Source organism: Nymphaea colorata, chromosome 6, assembly GCF_008831285.2.
Source record: "Nymphaea colorata isolate Beijing-Zhang1983 chromosome 6, ASM883128v2, whole genome shotgun sequence".
Taxonomy (NCBI): domain Eukaryota; kingdom Viridiplantae; phylum Streptophyta; class Magnoliopsida; order Nymphaeales; family Nymphaeaceae; genus Nymphaea; species Nymphaea colorata.
Window position 1 is genome coordinate 8,879,591 of NC_045143.1, and position 26,496 is coordinate 8,906,086.

Here is a 26,496-nt window from a genome sequence, read left to right on the forward strand (position 1 = left end):
TAATTCCTCTCTTTTGCTGTGCACAGATCAAATATGGTAATCAACTAAGCCACATGTATATAACAGGACATACTGCACTAGCATTGCACTTAATGCTCAGAAACCTCACCTATAAAGGCATATTGCTGCAGATCCATAAACGAGTCCAGTAAATGTAAGGACACAAAATCATGAATCACGAATATAGACAAATTATCCTTTAAAAAGGTCAGCAATAGATGGGATAGAAACTCACCTCAAGAACTTGGTTGTATGTCTTCAACTTTTCAATCATGGGACTGGAATCAACACCAAATATGTGCCCTGCATGATCCTAATACCAAATGGTTATATAAGTGAATTGCTTTCCATATAATGAATGAGACAAAGAAGTCACATGGATATGCAAATTACAGTTACTTTCCCTTACGACTGAGAGGAACTTAGACAAAATCAAACGAAAATTAGGAAACAGAATCCTCAGTGGATTCTGTAATTTATTAAGAAAAAGAAGGGATAAAATTTAAAAATGCTTCACAACAACCTAAAAAACCAAATATATCAATTAGATTTTAAGTGACAAAAAAAACTGGTTAAGCACTTTTTTCCTAACCATATTAGAAATTGAGGATCAAATTTGCAAAAAAAGGTAAGTTCTTGAAGTTTCTCTCACACAAAAAAAAAATCGTTAGTAAAGACAAGATGCTTTAGGATAATATGTGCTAGGAAATGACCTCAAAGAATAGACTGTACAAATGTAGCTTTTCAACAGACCATGAAAACTCCAGTTTTAGTGGTGCTCTTGTATGAGTTAACTATGGGCTACCTCTCCTTTTGGAAAAGAGACAAAAGGTGCCTCGGCGAGAACGTCGAACCACACACCATGCACACTAATCCTTTTCTTTCTAATAACCAATCTAAAATTTTGCTCCAATTGCTGCTAGAAGCTGAGATTCCTCAGTGAAAGTAAGTAAAACACATCAAATGACATTTGTTGCCATTTAAGTCATATGGGTATGGGTACGGTATAGAAATATGGGTATAGACACAGTAACTTTAAAAAATGTTGGTACAGGGATATGGCAGGATATATATATATATATATATATATGTGTAAAATAGCACAAAAAATCAAAATAAAAACAACATTTAAATAAATAAGCGACATAAATAAAAACATTATACATTCATGAACAATAACTCTAAAAAACAGAATGGAAACTGAGTTAGAAAAAATTAAATCAAGTAGTTTTAATCAGCTTCGAGCTGAAAAGTACCCAAGTGTGTCCAAGTACCCATTTTAGGTACAAGAACGGCGACATGGGTACGTGAACCTTACTGAGGTACCCATGTGACATCCATACATTTTGCAGTCAAGAAGCCATGTAAAACAGGAACAAGCACTCACCATCAATTATCATTATTCTTAACATGGTTCTTGTATTCACAATTGCCAATATAACTTATAGCATAGTAGAAAAGGATGCAAATTCCCAACTTATTGTAAAAGTTCACACCAAACAGGCCAGAAACAGCCGAAGAGCAAAGAATTCAACTCTGAAGATTAGGGATTCACAAAGCTAATAATGGCATTTTACAAATAGTGCAGGCAGCACCAGAAGCAGATAAAAAATAATTAATATATTCTGCCAACATGCTTAGAAAAGGATGGGTTACAAGAGGGAGTAACTAATAGATTTCTGGTGTCAAATTGAATGAATCACCACAGCCCTAGATTCACCAAAAACAGAATAAGGAGAAGACGGATGCATAATGGTAGGGGTCGCAGCAGCTTCACAGCTCCTAACCCTAATATATTATTAAGAACACCTCTTTACACCACGGACTAACAAGTCCTATTACAATACAGATATTATAGTTATGCCATTAATAAATGAACAACCCATATTAAGACAAAAGAGATGTGCCTAAGGGCATGACATCTGGATCTCGATCCAGATCCAGATGTCAAGAACCACATTCTAATAGTAATCTCTCCTATATATACAAATAAGAGGGACTGAGCTAGCTGTTGGGCCAGCACCCAATGGCTAGGATTCTAGCTAATGGGAGCTGGTCAACAACCACTCAATCAAGTCAAAAATACATTTGACCTTACAGAAAGCTGAAAGAAAATAAATTATATAACTAGAAAAAGAAAAACAAGAAAGGCTTATATATATTTTATTTGTCCCCAGTATAAACAAAACAGTAATATACATGTGCCGAATTATAATATAGAAAGAAGGGGATTCCTCCGGCCAGGTTTTGACTTGAGGAGTCTAGACGCGCTCAAACATGCACCCAACACAACACACTGCGTCACGGCATGTACATGAGTAAAAGTGTACATAGGGATCCACTTTCTTTTATATAATCTGTCGGCTGTCAGCCATTTCCAGATGGTCAAAAATTTAAAAACCGTGGCTGGAAAAAATACATCGCCATGGTACGAACCATCACGAATGCCCTCATGGCGGCTGTTTTTTAGAGACGGTTTTTAATATTTTTGTCATCCGACAGCCAGCAGATTTCAATTGCCATTATATATATTTATTTATATTTATCTTTACATACACAAATATTCTAACACTTATTTTCAATTGCAAAAATTCAAGCTCAACTGACTAAAACATGTGCTCAAAAGAACTGAGGCAGCAGCCCAGCACCAACCCTACCATGTGACAACAGAAACCCAAAGACATACCTAATCTTCTATATGATCATAACACTGACAATTACTGTAAGCCTGTGGACCAGATCTCTTTTCACCACATGCATGTGGTATTCAAAAAGGACATGCCTAAAAGCAAGACATATTGATGCATGCAACTTCCCAAACTATGACAATTATTTTGCAAGTCTTCCTTGAAATTTGGATTTAACATGAATGATGAAGCCAACAATTTTCAGCATCTGTTTGATACAGAACATGAGGGAAAAAGTACATCGAGGTAGGAATGAATGAATGGTCATATACCACTCCAAGAAAATGTGCAATAAGAACGTCCCAATCCTCACTATATAAAGCTGGAAACAAATGCTCAATCACTCCATTATCCACCTGCAAGGAAAAAAAAAAGGTTACCTGTCATTCTTAGGAAATCAAGTGGAAGGATTTACAAATGGTAACCTCAGACGTGAATCAGATCACCTATACAAGTAGCGTTTCCTAGACAAAGAAGGTTAAAATAAAGAATGTCCACAATCATGAAGATCCTAGAAACCTGTGACAGATGACTTAAGAAAGCCAACCTACTTAAGTCAGTGATCCATGTCAAGGACACTTGTTCAAGTTGGTCAAATGTCTTGCTTGTGCAGTTTCAGGCATCTAGGAGAACAAGTGAAGTTCATAGGAAGAAATAAGATGAACTTCTTACAAAAGCCAATACTATGAAATCTGAAAAATCCATGCTTAAAGAGCAGCCCAAAAAAAAATGAGAGCATACCGTGTCAAGATCCTTCACATTGAAGGATGGGAATGGATGTGATGAATGAAAATGATTTGGAAACAACTGCATCCATGTATCATCTCCCATCATAACGACTCGCTTGCCATTTGTAGCTAACTGCATAACATCTTAAATAAAGTGAATAAAACATCACCTTTCTCACTCACACTCATTCAGTCACTCACAGATGCATACAAGCAGAAGAACATGTGGATTATATGTGGAAAGATATTTAGCACTTTTGAAAACAAATGTGACCCTACAGATGGGTTCAGCAAGGTCATTGGCTGTAAATCAGTTGCTAGATCATATTTTTTTATGATAAACATGAGTTTGGGCCTTTAGGTTTCTCTGTAACTTCCAACTGTGGACCTTGAACTTTGAAAAAGCTTAACCATGCCATATAATTGGATGATTATTGAGTTAGGCATCCAAAGTCAATCATGTTGATTACACATAAATAGACTTTTGAACAAACAATGCACACCCTTTTTTGTACATCTTTTCAGGTGACAAGCATCTACAGTGTTCATTTTTGAAGGCACAAAAGCAGACTTTTGGAGATGCTGCAGTCACCAGTAGTCACCAGAGCCTGACCTAGTCCTAGAATTTTAGGTTAGTTGGGAGAAACAATGTAAAAGTGATTTCAGCATTTTATGGTAAAACTAGTGGTGATGTAAATGCAAGTTTGTGCATGTATTTTAGCTAGTCTTATATATATATAAGTCACATGGGTGCGGGTATGGAGACACAGATGCAAACACGACAACTTTTAAAAATGTCGGTATGAAGGTACACCAGGATATAGGTGTGTACATAAGCAAAATAACAAAAACAAAAAAAAAAAGCAAAATGAAAGCAACATTTTAATAAACGAGTGATATAAATAAAAACATTACATGTTACTGAAAAATAACTCTAAGAACAGAATGAAAATTAAGGTGGAAAAAATTAAATCAAGTAAAATTAAGTAGTTGAGACCAGTTTCGATCTAAAAAGTACCCAAGTGTGTCCAAGTACCCACTTTGGGCATGGGTACAAGGCTCTTACTCAAGTACCCGTATATGTAGTATGTATATATGTTTATGAAGCAGTCTACTTTTTCTGCTATCTAGGAACTGTCTATTCAGTTCAACCATTTCAACTAATTTTCACAAGTCCAACCATACAGATAGTTGTGGGTTGTCCAAAGACTCCAAACCTATATGTACAAAAAAAAAGGGAGGGGGATGGGAATCCATGTAGATTGGATTTTATAAGAAATTTAAGATTAATGATTTTACTTTTCTCAGCTCATAAATCTGGTTTAGACACAAAATAGATGATTCTTTTATAATTTTATTTCCTACATTTTCAAACACTTTACATCCTTTTATGTGGTTCAACTTTTTTTCGAAAACATGACTTAAATTGCCAAACAACAAATATTGGTAGTAAGTACAGTGTTTGCCACCAAAAACGTGTTTGACTAAACAAAAGCGAGAAAAATGTAAAAAATAAGAGCCAAAAAAAAGGGAAACAAAAGTGTTTTTTTTTTAAACGCCAAAACGAAAAAAAGAGAAAAAAACACGTTTTATTCGTTCTTTTCACTTTTTTTTTTCCCTTTTTTTTCTGCATTTTCATCACATTTTTTACATTTATTACCAAATTTTTATTTTCACATTTTTTTAGTTGTTTAGCTTTTTTTAAATTTGCCGAGATTTTCTTGAGAAAAAAAATGTTGCCGTATTATACCCAAGAAAACCTTGTTGTTTTGTACCCATAAACGATATTTGTGGTAATGGTACTTATATGCACATACAGACATATTCTGTAGTGGCAAAGCAAAGCTCTTCAAAAGATTTTAACAAATAAAGTCATAGTTGTCACATCTTTATTGCCTAAAAGACTATAATGCTTGAAAGCATTCCACGATAGAAAAATTAGAAAGCAACGTTAGACGTTACCTGATATATCAAGTTATCTTCAATGATTGAAGGGGCTCCGAAACTATTTCCCACATCAATGAAGGTCGGCAAACTGCCTGTGGTTAAACCCTAAAACAACCAAAAGGCAAGGAACACATTTAAATGCTATATTCAAAATTAAATCTCTAAAAGAACTTGATTAAAGGGGAACTAAAGTAGGTTTGGTCTTTGTTTTCTCAATTACATGAAAAGTCATGACAATCTTATGATATGAATATATAAATATTAACAAAGGAAATGAGGGACACTGTTTTTCATGTGAAGCAAAAGCATAGTTGGCAAATACTTGAGACCGTTCATTTAAGAAAGCAACAAAACTCAAGCTTCACAAAGCACTTGATCAGCATGTAACCTTTTGGAAAGCATTTCATTGTGTGCAACCTATAAATTCTGTACAAATTTCAGCACCAACAAGAAATTATCCTGCAGAGCTGCCTATAAAGGGACCTGATGATTTCTAATCATGTCCTCCATCAAACTTATCTCTGTCATAAATTTGCTACCTTAACTTGCAGATTTCATTTATGAGCCACATCCTTTTTCTTAAAAACTTCCAATCTTTGTTGTTAGCCCCTGCTAACTCACCAACCCCTTTACAAGAAAACCCACGATGACACGCACACCCATGCCCTAATCCCAGATTAGGGCTTCTTCCTCCCAGAGGTAAGAGTAAGACTCTCTCACAGCTGCGATGCCCCACTGATCTAGCCTAGCGACCCTATTTATGGAGTTATTAGGCCAATCCAATGGACCTGACCTGTGACCCCATATCCAGTATCTAACATTTGTAAAGCTCAAACTTAACTAGTTGAGCACTCATAGAAGAATCAACACGATTAAGAAGCCAAGTCATAACTTTGTGATAACTAATTTTCAATTTTTTTTCACCTTTTATTGTATGCTTCAATTGCTTTTTTATTTTTTTATTTTATTTTCCTTTCCTTCTAAATTTTAGCTTTACCATCATTAATTTTGTTAAGTATCAATAGAAGAGCTTGGTAGAGGTAAGTTTAAGAAATGGCAGATGAGAAAGACATTCCTTACCTTACATTAAAAGAGAAACTCAAAAGAACAAAAGGGTAGAACCATAGAAGACACCGGGTAAGGAAGAATTGGAGACAACCTGAAAGAAAGCTTCCACTTGAGCCGCAAAGCAGCCATGAAAACTTCGACCCTTCTGCAGCCTTTTAATTACAGCATCTCATACCATGTAAAGTTTCATGACATCGACATAAATCTATCTCTCACACACTAAAACACTCCTCAAGAGAGACTATAAAACAACAACTGAACAAAGAACTGTGCATTGAGGCAGAAAAAATTGTTATTAACACTCGAGAAGAAGGCAGCTAAGAAGCATTCATCAAATGGACTAGACCCTCAGATAGACAAAAGAGAGAGCTGTTGGAGACCCCAATGGCTAGAATCTAGCCATTGGGGCTCCAATGGCTCCTTTAGCAAAGCAAATAAAAAACAAAAAATAAAAGGAAAAAGAATAGAAAAAACTAAAAAGGAAAAAGACAAGAAATAAAGGAATACATGAACCAAAAGAGTGTCCGTGCACTAAACTGTGCCTGCTTTGTATAGTTAAGTCCTTGTATTGTTTTATTTTTGTCAAGTCCTTGTGTAGTGTTATGCTTCCTTCAACACAGTAGCCTCCCAACTCCCAAGTAGAAGCGATGTTGATATACCCTTTTTGTTGTGGCCCAGGTCTGGCACCCTTTGTAATCTTGCAATGCTTCAGTTAATGGTTTCTAGTTACACATTCCTTTTCACTGTCTTGCTTTCTTTCTCCATTCTCTTGCTTTATTTGTATTTTGATTGTGACCTTTTGTAAGCTGATGCTTGCAGCAATTCGAGGGCCCATGTGGTCACAGGATTTAGAGAAGTTGGCTCAAGACACTGAGGATCCTTTAAGTTTATCCTCGATACAGGTCTAAAACATATCATAACTGTCCACAACGAGGGTTCAATGAAATCTGAAAATCTTCTTATACACTATGCGTAATACACCACATGCAATTGGATGTGATGTTGTAAACCTACCGTATAGCAAAAATAAGAGAGAGAGAGAGAGAGAGTTCAAATTCAGAAAGGAAAAAGCAATCTACCTTAAAATTTTACAGTAAGTGAGATTTTACAACCAATGAGTTAATAAAGAAAACCCTCCTTCAAAGCACCTCTCACCCTGCAAATCTTTGCCTCATAACAACACATACAAGAATCAAAAAACCTATTTCTACAAGAGTCAAAAGACCTATTTCTACAACAATCTAAAGAACCCAAACTTGATTCCTTCGTAGTTTATACGAACACATGAGTGTAGTGCACACATAAGTTGAAGAAAACAAAAAAGTCAAGCATGTCATTTTCATTTTACCTCTTATTTGTTATTTAATGTCATTTAGAGTCAAAATAATGTCATTTATTCCAGTCAAAACAATCAGCAAATAGGGCAAGCACATGGACTTGACAATGAATACCAAAGAAAAGGTATAAAAGAGTCATGCTGGTTAAATGCTGATATTTGATGAATCCATCTCAAAGTAAGCCTAGGTTTCTATGAAGGGTCCCATGGATGATAGAAGCTGTATTTAACTTCTACCAGATAACAGGTTATCAAGTTGATACTTCTAACTTATCAAACACAAAAGCATCTCGAAGATACAAAACCCAGTGACATTATACCAATCACATGGCCTCTAAAGTTTATCCCACAAAAACTGTCAAAACTAAAGAGAGTTTTATTATAGCATTCTCCATCAAATGCAAGTGATTTATGGATTACAGTTACACCTGCATTTTCTGTTGGTACTTTTTCCTTTCGCTTGTACTTTTTCTTTTTTTTTTCCCCATTCTTTGGGGATAGCAAAAAATTGTTGCTGAACCAATTGCTTGATGTGAAACCCCATATTAACTTGTTGGGAAGTTGGCATGGTGGGCCAGATATATCTGACACTAGTCCTGTGAGACAGGCTAGTCTACACATCCAAACTCTAAGACAATTGTTCGAGAGAAAGCAGTTGCTCGAGCAGATACGATCCCAAGATAAGATAAGGGATTCCTGCATAGGTCCTCAAGGCAGACAAAGGGAAGAAGGAGGCGAGCTTACAGCCCATACTAAGCCAAGTCAGATTCCAAAGCTAGTGGAACTTCTCGAGCATATTTATTTTATTTGTTATTCTTTGGACCTTGTCGATCTCTAATAAGGAGATTCAGAATCCATTCACTATCCTCTCTTATTTAAAGATGATTGATTAAGGCATGTGGGATGACACTTTGGACATTGGATTGTTCCCCCTCAGTTTCTCTCTTCATTTTAGCATTATTAATTTATGTCCTTTTGTTTTACTTGCTTTGATTTTTTTTTTTTATATTTCTTTTTCTTTCATACGATCAAATGGTGGGGATCAGGATTCATCAAATCCTATTCTCTACATCAGAAGTACACCCAGCTTCAACCTTGTGTCCCCATCTGGACTTTGGAGACCCACAGGTTGAGTCTGTGATGTCCACCAACTTTGTGACATTCAAAAATCACCCTTACCAAATGAACAACACCCTCTCGCACTTTCATAATTCCATTTCACGTACAATATGTCCTTAAATTAATTAAAGGAAAGTTGACATTTCAGTACCTAAGCAAACAAGAAAGGAAAAAGATGGGGACCTTCAGGCGTTGCAAGCTGGTAGTTGGGGGGTCAGCAATAGCCTTGAAAATTCGAGCAGAGCATTCCTTGTCTGAGGCCAGTTTTTGCAGCACTTTTAGCTTGTCCATCCACAGCTTTTTGTCTGGAATAAGGTTCATGGGCAGTTTCAGATTGCGTAAGACTTCTCATTTCTGCAAAATTTTAGATGTACCCAGTTTTCTAAATCATAATATCCACGAAAACCAAGAATAAAGTTCTCACTTCGGCGCAATTACCCGATAAATAGGTGGATCCAAAGAGAATTTAGCCACAGAGATAGAAACATGGACATTCCATAATAATGAGCTGGGGAGCCATACTGCACCCCATATAATAAAAAGCACAGTTTCACTCATCAGGAGAAGGGAATAACTATGAAAAACTTACCTTCAAAGAAAGTACTGGGGGCCACAAAATCAAACCTGCAAGAAAGAGAACGTCATTGGCATTACAGAGCCTCATCACAGCATAAAACCAAAACGTGTAGAAGTGTGCACAATGCCTGGCGAACATTCAACAGTTGGCGGACCAGAAATCTGGCATAATTTAAGTCCACTAGTCTAGAACTCAGCTCACCTTAAGGCATCAAGAACTATGATGACGAGCCGATCAACTGCTGGTTTGGTCCAGCACTTATTCTGCTTCTCCACCAATAAACTGCCGGCAAACTCAACATCTTCATTCGGAACCATATGTGGCCCTAGGCAAGAATTCTGACAGGGAGCTGCAGCGGCATCGGAACAGTTGCTAACAAAAGAAAGCTCAGTTCTCGTAAGAAGGAAACCTCTAGTAAAGAAGTAAAACGCGACGATGTGGAGGAAAAGGACGTAGAATAAGGGCCAAATGAGGCGCGATCTTTCCTTCCTCAACCATTTCTCCTCTTCTGCACCTCCTTCAACAGCCTTGTTGCCCATTCAGTGTACCAATGGAGTCCCTCTATCTATTCCTGACTGTCTTCTTACTGAAGCGAACAAGCACCGCAGTTGATCAGTTCTTTTCAAATTCGACAGCAATCCTGCATTGAACAAGTTCTTCTTAAAATAGGAAGCGGGGTTTTGGCTTTCTGTATCCAATCACAAGAATAGTAGACGACTTCTCTAATTAGTGCTCAGTTAAGAAAACTAGCATTAGACTGGGAACTCCGTTCCCTATCTACCTAAAATACAGCACTGGGAAAGGACTAAGTTGATGACAACCAGATCGGACATGGGTTAAACAATGGATGACAGATGCCACTCCCCCGACCTGCTCATCCTCCAGATCATGCCCTCAATTCCCGACTTCGTGATTGACCTCCAAACCAGAGCTCAAGCACCAAATTCTCAGAAGGAGAAACTCTACAAGTTTTTCCCTCTGAAAATGTGAAAAAGAGAAATGCGTACACAGTATAACAACTCAAAACACCCCGAACTCACAATCTGTTCAACGCGATCGATGACCCAAAACCTTACGTCCGAAATAATTCTCACGGCCTTGTAATCACCGAAGAGGAACGAGACCACCAGCCGGAAAACCAAAAGTTGCGGTAATTTGAAATCGAATCGAAGAGTTCCAATGAAAAGTTCGCTCGAATCGAAGAGTTTGAGCCGATCCCTCTCTCCTTCTCTCCTTAATTGGTTATTGCGGGTAACCGAGTCTTCTTTCCCCCCCAAATGGGTCAAGGCCGAAGAGACTCCGTAAGAGACCGTTCGTCGGCCCTAAGAACTAACTCTGAACCAAGGCCATGGACGGATGCATGGGCAAAAAAATGTCCACCCTGTGTGCAGACAAAGATTCATGGTAATGCTTAACCCTGCTTGAATGCAGAATGAACAAAGAAATCGACAGAGAAAATATTACTGTTGTCAGTTTATATTCATTACTTAAAACATGACATCCATGACCTGTTCAATGGCTAAAAAAACATGAAAACCACAAAGCGTAGATAAAATGGAGAATCACATTCCCAATCATGGCCAATTAAGAGTGTAGATAAAATGGTTTTAGTTCTCACTGATTATAACTGCTCAACCTCAACAATCAAGTCCTCAAACATGACATCAAATGGTTTTGGTCCCCAAATTTCAAACAAGTAAATCCAGCTCAGTAGAATTGAAAGATGGACGAACTTAGATTATAGGGGATGAAAATTGAAGATCCTTTCTTTTTTTCCTACAACAGCTCAGTACAAACTTCATAATCTTTCAAGCTTCATGCTTCCTTTCTAAGCAAGAAATGGGGAGCACAGCTTCCATTCCACCTATTTATGGAATCAAACTTGGAATTAGAATCGTTTGTGAAACTGATTAATCAGAAAATGCATGTTTAATTTAAGGAATATAAAAAATGAAAACAAAATCAGAAAAAATAAGAAAAACAATGTAAAGGCTTTAACACTACAAACAGAAAAAGTTAATAAAATGATATATAATGAGCAAATAATCAACAATGTAAGTCACGATGAATGTGCATTAATGTATTTTTATATCTTATAATAGTCAATTCTTAAGAAAAAACAAAAAAGGGGTACATATATGTTTTGGTGTCTTTGTGTGCTGCTCTTGCTGCGCTTCAATTTGCAATCTAGCGATTTGAGTTGACTGTCAAATTTTACTAGATTTTTACCAATTCAAATGCCGGGCGATCTTGAGAGGCTCTGGAATACGTTTTGGATCGATTTCATTCGAATCGGCTGATTCAAGCTGATTTTAACAACATTAGTGGCTAAGATAACATGTGTTCTACTCTTTCATCAAGCGATAATTTTGAACTTTTATGATGTCATTTTTTTTCTGACTCCATGTTCGTTTTTATAATAAGATCTTATTAATTTACTACCAAGGGTATTTTTGTCATTTTAGATCTTAACACGCAGTCCCATGTTACAGGCCTAACATATAATCTGCTTTGGGTTTCAATGAAAAAAAAATACATGTAGAATAGAATTACCATAACGATCAAAATATCATGTAGAATTGTTTAGTGCACAAATGAAATAAAAGATACCAAGTTCAAAACAATCCGGCCAAGCAGGTTGTCATCAGCGTCCGAGACCAGCCCACAAAATTTACTTTATTTACATATAAAAACTTTATTAATTTTAATTTTTCTTACATATGAATGCCAGAACTTAAACTTAGAGAATCCATTACCTAGAAATTTCTAGCTCGACCACTAGTTGCCATGCTCCAAAAATCTTGTAAAAATCTTGTTCCAAAAATCTCCAAATTGTAAGTCATGTTTATAAAATTTATCTTCTTGATTGGACCTTCATCATTGTCTAGTTGACATAGAAATGGCCGTTCTCTAAAATCCCATTGACATGCATCCTCCTCAGTCGCTTCTTCTGTAATTGCTTAGTTCATCAAACCAATAGAGAACTGAGTGCCACTAACAATGCTAGAAAAATTTTACCCATGAACATAATATATCTTCTGTAACCTAAAAGTAAATGACTAATTTGCACATTAATTTGGTGCATCTACCTATTATTTCGACTGCAAATAGTTCACCGCCTATATTTGTAAAGGAAATCGTTATCTACTTTAGAAGCTATTGAGACACAAAACAAATCGTTTTCTGGTCCTAAGAATTTCGTACTTCCCAAAGATCATCTTCTTTTTCAGCCTTCTTTTTCGATTGTCGGCTTTGTAGTAACAAAGCACATTATAATAGAACTATATTCGACTAACAACAATTGAAGTATGAGTCGATGTCAAAACTAAGTAACTCTAAATTCTGGTAGATCTAAAACTTGGTATTAATTGAGTGATTTAACATAGCATTGTTTCATATATGTTAGTTTACATATATGCTACATGATTACCACATAGTGATGCACTCAAAGGGATTTCTGTATCAATAAACTCTTCAAACATGTGCATTTGAATCCCTATTTGTATGCAGTTCCCACTGCTCCTATGTACGCTTCTTACTGTTTTCAAATAATTTTCACAAGTCTCACTCTATAGATAAATGCAAAAAATATATAAATTTGAAGTACTTTGAAGTTCGATGTCTACTCTTTTTTGAGTTTCATAAATTTCAACTTTTGGAATCCATCCATACCGCTAGATTTATAAAAAAATAGTACTCATAAAGCTTAAAAATTGAGTCCCTGAAGCAAGATAAATTAGGAAGTCCACACACACTCCCTCTCTCACTCTGTCTGCACGTGCATGTATATGTGGAAAGATCAAATCTACTGGATGCCAAATATTGTTGGATGGTTAAAAACTAAATTTTATTATTAAAAACACCATAAACTATTTCTAAAAGTACCATGAACTGTTGCTACATCATAAGTTGTCACTGATGCTCCTATTGAACTGATTTTTGAGTGACATTTGATTTTTTTAGCCATCTAGCAGTTAGACACATACACATCCATACGTAGAAAAGCAAACAGCTACTAGACCCTTAGACGTTGACCCTTAGACGTTGATGGTGATCATCAGGGTGATCAATTAAACGATAGAGATTAAGTTCCAAATATATAAGTTGTTTTTTGAAGAGTCTAAAATGGCTTTCAAATGAGGAGAGAGAAAGAGAAAGGGAAATAAACTAATTTTCTTAAATGCAACCCCTTATCTCTTTTGAAGGGTATTTAAATTCTTAACAAAATTAGCTTTGATATTTGCAATTTAACCTCTGTTGTTTGATCTCCTTAGAATTGATGGCATAGCCTAGTATATTAAGGGCCTGGTGGCTATATATATATATATATATATATATATATATATATATATATATATATATATATATATATATATATTGTGTGTGTGTGTGTGGGGTGCGCTTTGGTTGCTGATAACGACTTTTTCAATTCCTACTTTTCAGAAAGAAAAGTGGCCCATATCCAGATGCCCATTCTTACCCTTGCACAGGAACACAACATGCCATGGCCATGCTTCAGCATAGTCACATAACAAAAGAAATCACCCGGGTGTGCCTAACCACCGGGGGAATGCTTCCAACACAATCAAAATCATCTTTTCCAAAGTTACAACGCTTGGATAGCATTCTGCATAGGAAGGAAGCAATCCCAGCCTTCACAAACGTGTTTATGTAAAGCCAATCTATAATTATTGTTCAGATTCAGAATGTAGATACCAATTGTATTTAATAGCCCACAAGAAAAGAGTAAACCAACAAGAGCCTCATTCACCTGGTAAAGAGTCGGATTTAAGACCTTCACATTCACATAGATCAAGGCATAGATAACTAGGGCCACCTACTTAGCTTCCACCGTATTTATCATGCAACAGTGCACCATGTTTAGGACGCATCTCTCTATCATCAGGAATGCGCCTGTGTAGTTTCCAGTATATATATGAGCTTGAAAAAGTCCAAATGTACATATAGAATAATGTAGTACCACAACCACAGTTCCTTGGAATCAACAATTCCAATAATTGATACTAAACTTTCCCAGGAATAGTGGTACATTCATTCCTTCTCCATGCCAACTCTTTCGAGTATCACCCACCTGATGAAAGAGAAAATGGAACTGAGATGTTATCATGTGATTAAAGAATTATGGTACAAAATAACAATGTGTATGTCCCTACTTTCGTCGTCATCCTCAGCAGCATTACGACTCTAGGATAATTTTTAATCAAAAAAGCCAATCATCAATAGGCACCAGTAACTATGAAATCAGAACGCATTCATCAACAAAAGTCAATGGAAAAGACATGTTTTTGCCTTGAACGTTGTTCAGTTTATTTATCTTTTCAATCACTTTGCCTCCATCATTGAAGCTTCACAAGCTTATCAAATTCTTCATCATGAGCAGTGAAAAACATGATACACAAAAAAAAATGAGAATAGTAACAATAGCTTGTGATTGCACAATGTAACTAACAAGCACAAGGTCATGTGACCATCAATCACAGGTTAGAATCACAATGTGATTTCCGAGCCAGTGATTCTTCAACCAGTAGCATAGCTACATATAGGCTGGCATGGGCAGTTGCCCACACCAGCAACAAAATTTTCATTTATTTTTACATAATTTTACATAGATTTCTTACAATTATTTACTTATTTATATATGTTGTGCCCCTTCAGAAATCAGAATTTCTATAACAGTGCCCAATAGCCAAAAATTTCTGGCTCTGCCACTGTCTTCAACCTTTCACAACAGAAAAAGAAAGTGCTGCTAATTATCAAAAGTTCATCAAATCAAATCTTGCATTTCCGTATCCTTTTTCCAAAATATTGCCCATTATAGAACCTAGGTGGTAGGCTAAGTTGTTGCTTGTTACATCTCCTCTATTCCAAAGCTATTGCGCTAACTAATCGCATGATCGAATCTGATCTTGCATGGGAGGAAAAACAGAAACTACCTGTCACTCGTAATGCCGGTCAGCTGCAGTAGTTTTTGAACCAAACTCCAATATTAAGAAAACTTTCAAAGTCAGACTGTGGTCTGCAGAAAAATAAATTTTAGATCTTCAACCTGGGCTGCAGGCTTCAAACTTAAAGCAGGCAGCATGAAAGAGAGAGAGAGAGAGAGAGAGAGAGACCTTTCAATTGGGTGAATATCATTAGGAAACATAACAATTTTGACTTTCACCCCCTTTTCCCTCAGTGCTCTTGCAAACTTTATCATATTTAGAGAACATTCAAGTGAAAAAACTTGATAGTTAGTGTCATGAACCAAAATTAGCAGAACTACAAAATTTTGTGGTCAAATGAAGCAGCAGCAATAAGCTGAAGAAAATAATGTAGAAATGTAAATGAAGTTAATGAACATGCTATCATACTTGTAGGCCATTTGAGACTGGAACTCGAAGATCCTGGGCACCTAAAAGGAAGAGGACCGGTGATTTCACCTGAAATTTGCATCAAAATAAAGGTTTAACTGTAACAAGCAGTTAAGCATAGCCATTACAGATAAAAGTAAGCAAAAGAGACCCAATTTAAAATAACTCTTCTCAAATTCATCATACTACAAATTCTCAGTAATTTGTTTCTGTGCAGCCATACATTCGTTTTTCAGACTTATCTTCTCACAATATGTTATGCATATACCTCAATCTCAAATTTGTATGCTTTTCTGGAAGGGTTTAGCAAAGGACCATCGGGCTAGCTTCCTTAAGGGCATAAAAATTTACATAACTATCCTAAAAGAACATCATATAGTGCCTTATCAGTCAAGCACTCGTATAATATCTTTGTCAACATCAAGAACCAAGAGAACAAAATATATGTTAAATGCTTAATAATATAAACATAAAGTTTATTATTGGGATGCACTATAATTAATACAAATCATTCTAAGATAAGGATAAACAAACAGTAAATTTGGCCACTATACCTTTGAGACATAGGAAATAGGAGATTTTTTATAGAAGACTTCTAAGTGCTCAACTGAAGGTGCTTCCGTGAACAAATTTTTCCCTTCACTCCCATATGCTTCAAAATAACACCAGTCAGGAATATCTGTTGTCCCAACCATCGATGCAATGTTACAGACAGGGTTTCTGACCGCAGCTGCAACAAATTTATCAGGCTCCTATAGAAAGAAAAAGCAAAATAAGCTCACTATCCAGCAAATGTATCAGGCTTTTATGGAAAAATGAAAAATAAGCTCAATGTCAATTGGGAAATGGATTATTTTGCACTTCAATGGAAAATGTTGATTTAAGTTCTACACTTCAATCAGGATTTAAGTGTGTACTTATTTCAAATGAAACCTCAAAGAAGATTACTTCACAAAGAACGATGGATTATCCAATGATCGCAACCAAAGGTTGCAACAAAACCTCGTTACTTGTGAGAAACCTATTTTAAAAAAAAAAGGATCAACAGGTTCGGATAAGGAAATTCAGAAGAGTTATCACCTGGCCAATCAAATGAGATGTCAAAAACCCACCATGTGAACCTCCAAGAACAAATATTTTAGATGGGTCTGCATACCCTTTATTGACAACATGATCTATTGCTGTCAAAACATCCTTCACATCCTATTCACAAGCATGAAAGGTATATGACATGATTAGCTTGTCAAGAATCTGAAAATAGGATCACCCGATACTGCTGAGCAAGAATATTTCCCAAAAAAAAGAATGAAAAATGAAAAAAACACCTGACTTCCAATTTTGCCTGGAAGGGATTGCAGCGCTTCCTCTCCAAATCCTAATGAACCTCTGGAAAATAAAAACTCACCATAAACTTCTTTAAGCAAGAACGAAGCTGGTGTAAAATGGAGAGACAGAGAGAAAAGTTAAAAGAACAGAGATTGTGCAAGGTATAGTAATCTATCAAAACTTCGACACTAAAGCACAATCTCATGACCTTATTCAGCAAGCATTCAAACACTAAAATTACAATCCTGTCCTGAAGTTAATAAACTAAAACTAGAAGAAATGTCATGAAGATCATAGTCATTTTGCTATTGAACCCAAGGTACTGTTTTTGAGCATAGACTAGTTGCAACATTGTCTATCCAAATTTAACTTTCTAGAATAGTCAACAATTTTGTTTAGGGGTCTTAAACGGTGAGATTTTTTTCAGGTATAATATGGTTGAGTTGTTTTGAGAAAATCTTAGCAAATTTTTTTTAAAAAAAAAAGATCAACATGAAAGTTAAAATATGCTAGTAAAAAATGCAAAAAAATGCAAAAATGAAAAAAATATAAAAAAAAAGTAAAAAAATTTCCAAAGTTTGAAAAAAAAGTGAAAAAAGAGAAAAACATATTTCGTCTCTTTTTTTTCTGTTTTGGTGTTTTATGTTTTGCCCTTTTTCAGCTGACTTATTTTTTGCATCTTTAATACGCTTTTTTTTTTTTTTGGAAAAACATGTTTTGTGTGACTATGCTTTCTAGTAAGGTTTCACTGAAGCTGAATAATAAAAGGAAAATTGAGGAAGGGAAAGAAAGTTTGCTACAGATAACCACTTTACCTACACAAAATCCAGCAATTCTATTCAACAAAATGAATATCCCAGTGATTATGTTTAGTCAGCACGTGGATTAAGCTGATCTTATTTTCAATGGTTGGTATCAAGCATGACAAAATAAAGTCAAGATGGCATGGCATTGATTACATTTAGATTTAGGACTTTGAGAAAAGTTGGAAGACAACAACAGGTCAAAGAGTTAGCTATGGCAATAAAAGAAAATGTATCAGAGGGCTATTAAATATAATTACCTATATTTTTAGGTATCAAATCAAAAGGAAGAGGTTATTATGAACAATGACAAAAGAAGAACGTATATCGGGCCAAACTATATTGTTAACAGCATATAGAGCCAAGAGCCGAAGTGTGTGTGTGTGTATATATATATATATATATTATTTATTTATTTATTTATTTATTTATATATGGAATACGTTGTCAAAACACAAAAGTATTAGGCAGAACACATAGGTGGTTAATGAGCCTAGAGCCTATGCAACTAGGCACATTAGGTGGTCCAAAAAAGAGAAACAAATAATGCAATACAATGAAGCTGAAGCATTTCTCAAACCTACAAAGTGTCAACTTACAACAATAAAGCAATTGATACATGATAACAAACATATTAATCATTTCATAACACGATAATAAGCATAACTAAATGTTTGAAAATTCAAATTTAATGAAGTTGAATAATCAAATTTTACAAATTATATAGCAAAGAAAAGCGCTTACAAGTACATACTAATATTTTAATTGGGTGAAGAAAAGAACTGCACAAAAATACAAGAAGAAAAGGGAAAATTTGTCGCAAAAGAAGAAAAAAGAAAGATAAAGAAGAAAACTCCAGTTTTAAAAGAAAAATTCATAGGCTATCAAGTATCTAAGTGAGCCTAGACGTCCTGGGTGATGTTCTTGGCATTATTAAGTGGTGGGTCACTTGAACAGCTAGCGTAGGTGACCAGCCAAGGTTGAGGACCTTGATGAGCATAGGCAAGCCGTTGACAACATATGCATGAACACAATAAGCCCAGGTGTGAATAGAAGAAATAGGCAGTTGTTTGTCACCTGTAGTTCACCACAAGCAAGCTGAAACCCAAAGAAGCAAGGAATGCAAGGGACTTGGAATAACTGGCCAATGAAACTGAATGTGGTCCTCCATGAATAACTACTATGAGTGGGCTTAATCCATTTTCTTTCTCCCCTTTGTTACTTGAGCCTTGAGAGTTGGAATGGATGAAAATTGCCTCAAAGGGTTGTTTTGCACCTGCAAGAAATTTTAGAAATACAATGATATTTAAGAACCCATTTGGTGATCTCGTTTGTTTTAACTAGTACAACCATTATTGTTTCAGTCCTAAACATGTAGAAACAAGCCGCACAATTTGAGCTCAAACGGTTAACAAAAAGAAACACATATATATGTACACATAGACATATATCCTTTGATTTTATTGTCACCAACAAGATTTTGCAGCAAACCAACTCACATTCTGCTTAAAAGCGAACAATAATGACAATTGAGTCAGTCAGCGCGAGAAGTGTGACATTATCAAGTGAAGGGAAAAAGGAAAAGTGAATTAGCTGAAAAAACCCCATAGGATGCAAAACATCTTGTAAGTCACAATAGCAATTGATTAGACATCAAAACATCACAAGTTGTACAAAGTGATCGTGCGCAATGGTGATCACATATACCAACCAATAAGAAAGATTTATATCATTCCAGCACCCTGCTGAACATAAGACAGTATCCTCCGTATGGAAAGCAGATCCTCTAATGCTCCTGTACATGTAGTTAAAGTTCTTTTAAGATAGGAATGCAATGGCTATGACACATCATAGCCATAAAACAGTATATCTTTTTTATTGCAGTACATGGCTTTCCTGTATCTGCCACATTGTATATCATTCTTCTATTCCAGAATAATAATATAAATGTTACTACAGAATATGAATATACATATTGGAATTCAAGAACAAGTTTAGCATATCCAGAAATTTACCACATAAAGACTGTTAGCAATTGCATTATCAGACATTAAAGAGGAAAAAATGTTTTTTTCTTTCCTTTGAATAGAGATATTCAGTTCGAAACTTACCAGTAGTAAGATTTCCTGACAAATCAGGAACATCAATTTTCAATATGTTGAACTGAAGCAATGACAGCATTGACTTGACCTGTTGAAGACCGATCAAGTCACTGAACAATAGAAATTGTTGGCAGAAAGCTACTGGAAAAGTAAAAAAGAAAAATATAAAAGTCCAATGGTAAGAATGCCACCCTTTTTGGAAGCAGCAAATTAATATATATTGTAAAGATTATCTTTTCACTTTTCATAACGGTTACCTTTTCTGAGTAGGCCAACTTTGGCAATGATATGTCCTGCCAATCCCATTCCGAACTTGTTTCGTTCTCCTTTCGATCAAGAAAGCACCCATACTTGATTTGAGGGGGACTAACCGGGTTACTGGAAACTTGTTGCCAAAATGTGTGAAATCAGAGTTGCATAAATAACTTAGAAGAGCAATATTATGCAGTAAAGAAATTTACCCGCAAGGACAATGCCACCATCAACTGCAAGAAGATTCCATGAAGAGTCAGAATTGTGGGGGCTAATCCTCGATAACTTGCCACTGAGTTGCATCAGACAGATTGATTAGTGATACTTGAGAGGTAGTAGCACTCATGCAATCAGAAAAAAGAAAAAAGAGAAAAAATCTACTGATCACCTTAATACATCTACTGAAATTAGTACTTCAGTGCTACCCCAAACAGAAGAGAGTATCAAGGTAGATCCATCAGAAAGCCATGGTTTTGCGATGATACTATCACAATAAAGTCCTGGGAAGGAACCAACATCTGCATGCATTACAACTGGGACCTACAAAATTTTTATGGTGAGTATGTGACAAACTTAGGACAGAATAAGAAAAAGGGACAGAATGAAAAGTTACAAAAACAAGAAATGAAGGACAGTCAGTAACAATCCCAGGAATAACTCTGCATACATCTCAACATAGAAATGAAAACTACAAAAAATGGTCAAAATAGCAATGGAAGGCCCCGCATGACATATTTGGCCATTGAATGTGACTGCATATTTGCAAAACATGTGTTAACTAGAACCACATCCTTTATACTTAACAGTTTTGCCTCCATGCGAACTAGATGCAAGAGATGCATTGTCTCACTAGGCCTGATGAAAAGGGTAACCACCACTAACACGCTGACTAGGATTTACACATGGCTATCTAGGTGTCTAATCTTACAAGATTGACCAATTTTAAGTTAGGAAATCAGTTCAAAGCAAGAAGAGACAGAGAGTTAAAGCAGTGAGAGATTCTTCATTAACAGCCATCAAGGAGGAGCAAGCCACCAAAATGAGGTCCAAGAATAGATTACCCCTTCAATGGTACATTAATGAAGCTACTTCCAAAAATGTTTACATCATATTTACTTAGAAGGTTCCTACGGCACACCATAGTGTGTGATATTCAGTCATAAAAATACCATTCGTTTGTAACATAATACCTCAAGAGTTGCAGAAACAGAGAATGCACGTACCAGATCAATAATGTTTGCCAAATCTGGTTTTCTGGTACTGGACCAATTCATTCTGTGCAAAGAATTGGTCGCACAATGAGCCCCAGACTCCACAGCACTTTTTGCCGATACAAACAAAAGGAACCTTCCATCTGGACTTTTTTGCCACATAAATCACATCGGTTAATTTTACATACTAACAATTCCAAATCAATGAATCATACATGAAAAGGACACTGTCTTTTGAAAATTGGCAACAGAATGGCTGCATCCGAAGACAAGGACTCCAAAGTTATATAACAGTCAAAGGCTCAAAGATACGATGTAAGCAGCTGGGGTGACATATGCAAAGAAATAGTAAAACTGCTTCACTTTTGGAAAGAAGACCAAGAAAAGAATAACTAGGTAAGATAGAATCATATGGAAACCAATAATCTTATCCTTCAAAATGAACTACTCAGTCATTAGTTCATAAACAAAAAAGGTAACAGCAAGAAGACTTGATCTAACATCCTCTCTGTAAGATCAGTTTCAGTTTTAATGCTAGACTTGGAGTACTTCAAAGGGAAAAGCCCATCAAGACTTCCTGTAGTCACCCCAGCTGTCCTGGCTGACAGCAGAGAACTGTACTAGCTCGCTGATTTACCAAGTTTTCTTTTTAATTTCTGATGAAAAGGGATGCTTCAACGCCCAGACCGCTCAGTGGAGCCTCTCCTTAAGAGAAAAACCCAGGTGAGCCCCATCCAGCATGCCTTACAAGGTTAATACCATGGAAAAGATCAAGGATGCAAGCAGTGTTGGTACTTGATCTGGCTTTTCAGTTTAGCACTCTTCACAAACCCTCTTAGTCTTGTTGACTACCAAGTTAAACTGTGTCCCTAATCTTTCCCTGACGACAACAAGCAAGTTGGAGAAAGACACCGCATAGGGCATACTTGAGATATCTTGGTTCACTTTGAGGAAAAACAGTTTAATCGAAAGCCACACAACATAGAGATAAGCGAGAAGCAACACGGCTCCTCAAAATAGTTCAACACGGTTCCCCAAAATAGAGGCTGTAAACAACACTCTCAAATAAGTGGTGTTACAACTTATAATCTGTATGATGACTACCAACTTTGCCACTCTATTCATATAATATACTCATATACTCCACAATTGTGACATAAGATACTTATTGAAATATATTACTAAATAATCCTGGTCATTAAGCATCTAAGATAATGCACAGTTATCATTGTTCACTTACGATTACCACCCAAGTCTAAATGAAAGGAAAGGAATACAAATAAAAATAAAAATAAAATGCAATCATTGTCGATCTGATCAAGCAAGTCATAAACAAGGACAGTCTAAAACACTTTACAAATTAGAGAAGATAAAATTACGTGAAACAAGGGAAGTAGGCACTCTGTGTATCTCCTGTCAGGTTGATGGCTGATGCACTCTCATGACCTTCATCTCTGTCGAAAATAAATTTTTAAAAGTTGGAATAAATGCTGCAATCACTTAGAAATAAAATTTCAATATATAGACGAGAAAAGTGATGCCTTTGTAAGATAAATGACTTTGAGTGTGGTTCCTTGGGTTCAAAAACAGGAGCCCTGACTGCATACAAAGAACATGGCCTGTTGTAACAGTATTTTATCCCAAGCTTTCGTGCAACACGGTGAGGAACATTAATATCAGACCATCCAACAAAAACCAACGTCTGTTGCCCATCATCAGGAGATAGAGGTGCCCATACAACTTGCCCAACAGAAAGGGACTCTGGGATGCCTTCTACAGCTTGAGCTTCTCCACTGTGACAATAATAAAGAAAGGCATCAAATGAACCATATGGTTGTCTATTCGTCAATACATATTCAAGGTAAGGGAAACATGCACAGACCTGTCGACGTTAACAACAAAAAGTGAGGGTTTCCCTTTTCCAGAGTATGATTCACCCCACTGCTCCTCCCAGTCCCCCTGACCTTTCCAGCTGTTAATGTTCTTTTCATCTGAAGGTCCTTCTTTAATGCCAAAACTATTGAACATGGGCTTAAGTGAGGAAGGTGCTTCAGCAACATAGGCAATAAATTGTTCATCATCGCTCCAACTAATACCTTCAAACCTGTAAGATCAAAACACAGTTTCAGATAACATATGACCCTGCTCTGTCAAACTGAATTTAGATAAAAAAGATATGTTATTGACAATCTGTCATGCATGTCCTTTTTTATAGGTATCTAAAGCCAAACCAGCAGAACAAAAATCTACTTAATATTTCAATAACAAACAGAAAATTACCATCCATCTGTATATAATGGACCATGAACAGATACTGGGATATGTATATCCTTTTGCATATGACAAGAGCTCCAGATTTCAAGTTGTACTGCAGATCCATTTTGACCATTTCGAACTATGAGAAGCTTTGAACCTGATGGTGAAGGGACAACTGTTGATACATCCACCAGTTCAAAGGGAAAAGGAGTGCATTGGAAGGTTAGAGAGTGGCTTTCTTCTTTTGAAATGTAGGAGGACAGAATGTACTTAGTTCTCTTGTTTGCTAAAAGATTTGTTTGGCTCAAATAGAACATTGCCCATGAACCAGTCCCTACAAATACACCACCAAAATAAATCATTACTGAAAGTTAAGTCTCGCTATATTTGAGCCCTTTGAAGTACAACACTCAATTCAACATCCACCATCACACATAAAACATACAAGATTATATCAAAGCATGAGACAGAAATGATCTCCATAAACAAGTAAACAACAAAATAGGATTGCCTAAAGCATGATAATCAGCCATTAGTACACACAGATTATCAATAAAGGCTGCAATGACATACCATTACAAGAATTGAAAATCCAGGCCTTATCAACAGTTGACATATTGCAGAACTCCTGAAGCAACTTAGCTTGGTCTCTGTAATCTTCATCGAAGTGCTTATCAGGGTTGTGTTTAGAGCCTCTTGTGACGACACTTTCACATGCTTCCATCATTGACAAGGCTGAAAATTTTGTCCTACTTGTGACTAAAAGTGGTTGAAAAAGGAGCCTGCATGTGCATCAGCAGAAAATCTAAAAGATCGCTTCCAAGTCCATTTTTCTGACATCGTTCATTCTAATTATAAATCTGTAAAACTGTGGTGTAATTCTAGAGAACTAAGAAGTTATCAATTTGTCAGTTTCCAAATTCCGAAAAGTTCATTCATTATTGTATCAGAGGCACGTTAAGTGATGAGCAATACATTTTCCAACAGATGCTTATTTGGTGAAAAGTTACAATAAGAATTTCTTGCACAACAACCATGAAATATCATGACGACCCCTGGCCATCAGCAGACAGCATTTTCTTCCACATTCATAATAATTGTTACAATAGGGAGTGAAAATGAATTAATTGCTACGCACAAATAAATGATAAAAACTGTGTTGTTATCTATATCCGTTCTAGCCAGAGCTGTTCTCAACTTTTTGGCCCATTCAATCTCTTACTAGTGAAGTAACCTACTTATCAAGTGCAAGCATGATACAGACTGTATGAATTAGCATGTTGACACACCCTCCACTGAGCGTTAAGATGTCATATTAGTCCATATCTTTACTTCTTACCAACACATGGAATGCACATTTCCTTATATGGGAACTTAACAGACAAGGACAGCTTGAGGATAATAAATGCGGAGAAAAATACTGTATCAATCTTTACTCCTGTAGCGCCATATTCTGTTTGCCTCTTACTCTCGTAGATTCTCATCTATAAGGATGTAGCAACATCCTTAACACTAACATTCCTTGCCTTTGGGTCCAAGAGATATATATGATCAGCCAATAACTCATTTACCTTTTTGGATATATTGTGCACGTTTTCCCAGTTTAGAGATCACAGATACAGAGAATCGCACGCATTTTTTCACCCCTGCAATTGTCTCTCGTTTCGCTCGCATAATCACAGATTCACATCGTTCCTGGTTTTTCATTGCACGCTTCAGAAATTAACACATCACAAAGCTAGCACAACCTTATCCTTGGTTTTACCTTCTTTTCCAACAAACGAACACTGAGTTTTCACAAAAAACCATGTTCTTTCATATACAAGTAACCATCAAACAAGTAACAACCAACTGATCACCCAACAAGGAAACAACCAAGACCTATTATTTTTGGACCACCTCTCCTTCACTTCCTAAAAAGGCGCCAGGACTTTTCAAGATTCAATCCCGCCAACACGCTCCCAACGTATTGAACAGGAAATTCTTACACCAGCATCATCAAAGCTACGTCACAAAATACCGTTCAAATAATAAAAAGGAAGCCAAAGAATAGAATCCCTTGCTGCCCAACTCATGAAATCGGTCAAGCATGTAAAAATGCCAAAATAATAGCAGAATAAACTGAAAAACAAGATGAAGTAAAAAGGAACCCGATGCACGAAAATAAATGGGTAGGCCTTTTTCTTTTTGGTCACCTGCAAGGTGATCGAGAGATAGAAACTCTGTCTATGGACAAAGAGTTAGCAAGTGGAGAAACGAGTGAGAAGGGTGGAGAGAGAGTTTTCGCCAATGCGAGTCCGTTCAACAATGCAGGCATGGGTGGGCTTCTAACGCAGGATAAGATACAGTCTTCGTACCTGTCACCGAGAGCGTATCACAATAATAGAATACAGTTACCAATTGGATGGGATACGAAGGCTCTTTTTTCGCCAATTATATAAAAATGCCAGAATTCTTTTCTTATTATCTCAACTTCATACAAGTAAAGTGCTGAAAAATAGCCAATTGTTCTCAAGCTAATTTCTTCAGGGAGCATAAACTTTTGCTATTACTGCAGAAAGAAGTTGAAATCTGGAAAATTGTATAAGATTGATAATCTTGTATTACAATTCAAATAATCTGAAGCATCCATTTCTTGGTCCCTACATTGAAGGAAAGTTTCATCGGGACAAAGTATAGGTCGATTTTCAACTCTATTTCCCTGTCATCT

The 26,496-nt window shown here is 36.2% G+C and overlaps 2 protein-coding genes across 9 annotated transcripts in view; both read right to left on the reverse strand.

Annotated features, from left to right (window-relative positions):
* The window catches only part of LOC116256161 (uncharacterized), a 28,625-nt gene extending 17,707 nt beyond the window's left edge, over positions 1-10,918 (reverse strand). Inside the window, exons 1-8 of one of the 6 annotated variants that reach the window (XM_031632409.2) lie at positions 10,539-10,915; positions 9,664-10,102; positions 9,475-9,509; positions 9,069-9,190; positions 5,378-5,467; positions 3,429-3,548; positions 2,960-3,043; positions 236-313 (exon numbers count right to left, since the gene is read on the reverse strand). In XM_031632409.2, the coding sequence (XP_031488269.1) occupies positions 236-313; positions 2,960-3,043; positions 3,429-3,548; positions 5,378-5,467; positions 9,069-9,190; positions 9,475-9,509; positions 9,664-10,001 (867 nt within the window). In that variant the 5' untranslated portion in view covers positions 10,002-10,102; positions 10,539-10,915. Of the gene's footprint in view, positions 1-235; positions 314-2,959; positions 3,044-3,428; positions 3,549-5,377; positions 5,468-9,068; positions 9,240-9,474; positions 9,510-9,663; positions 10,103-10,243; positions 10,483-10,502 lie in introns of those variants that run through there. The other 5 variants (XM_031632406.2, XM_031632410.2, XM_031632408.2 and 2 more) reach the window with 5 other exon arrangements.
* Positions 10,919-14,150: 3,232 nt separating this feature from the next.
* On the reverse strand, positions 14,151-26,139 carry LOC116255857 (acylamino-acid-releasing enzyme 2). Of its 3 annotated transcripts, none has more exons than XM_031631938.2 (19): positions 25,982-26,139; positions 24,360-24,568; positions 23,811-24,120; positions 23,413-23,634; positions 23,090-23,323; positions 22,910-22,984; positions 21,543-21,678; positions 20,708-20,859; positions 20,529-20,611; positions 20,325-20,452; positions 20,077-20,155; positions 19,043-19,241; positions 17,162-17,222; positions 16,917-17,039; positions 16,391-16,588; positions 15,837-15,905; positions 15,597-15,673; positions 15,417-15,499; positions 14,151-14,554 (listed from the first exon to the last, which is right to left on the reverse strand). In XM_031631938.2, exons 1-18 carry the CDS (start codon positions 26,101-26,103, stop codon positions 15,436-15,438), a joined length of 2,541 nt encoding a protein of 846 aa, XP_031487798.1. In that variant the 5' UTR covers positions 26,104-26,139; the 3' UTR covers positions 14,151-14,554; positions 15,417-15,435. The 3 variants fall into 3 exon arrangements, with proteins under 3 accessions (XP_031487798.1, XP_031487797.1, XP_049934165.1); XM_031631937.2 differs by having other exon boundaries at positions 23,072-23,323; XM_050078208.1 differs by lacking the exon at positions 24,360-24,568 and having other exon boundaries at positions 23,072-23,323; positions 25,982-26,120.
* Positions 26,140-26,496: the final 357 nt, after the last annotated feature.

Coding starts and splice junctions, on each gene's coding strand:
- LOC116255857 (XM_031631937.2), bottom strand. CDS start 26,103: ATGCCTGCATTGTTGAACGGACTCGCATTGGCGAAAACTCTCTCTCCA. Junction 22,985..23,071: donor AAGTCATTTATCTTACAAAG/GCATCACTTTTC, acceptor TATTTTCGACAG/AGATGAAGGTCATGAGAGTG. Junction 20,612..20,707: donor ATTTCAGTAGATGTATTAAG/GTGATCAGTAGA, acceptor GATGCAACTCAG/TGGCAAGTTATCGAGGATTA.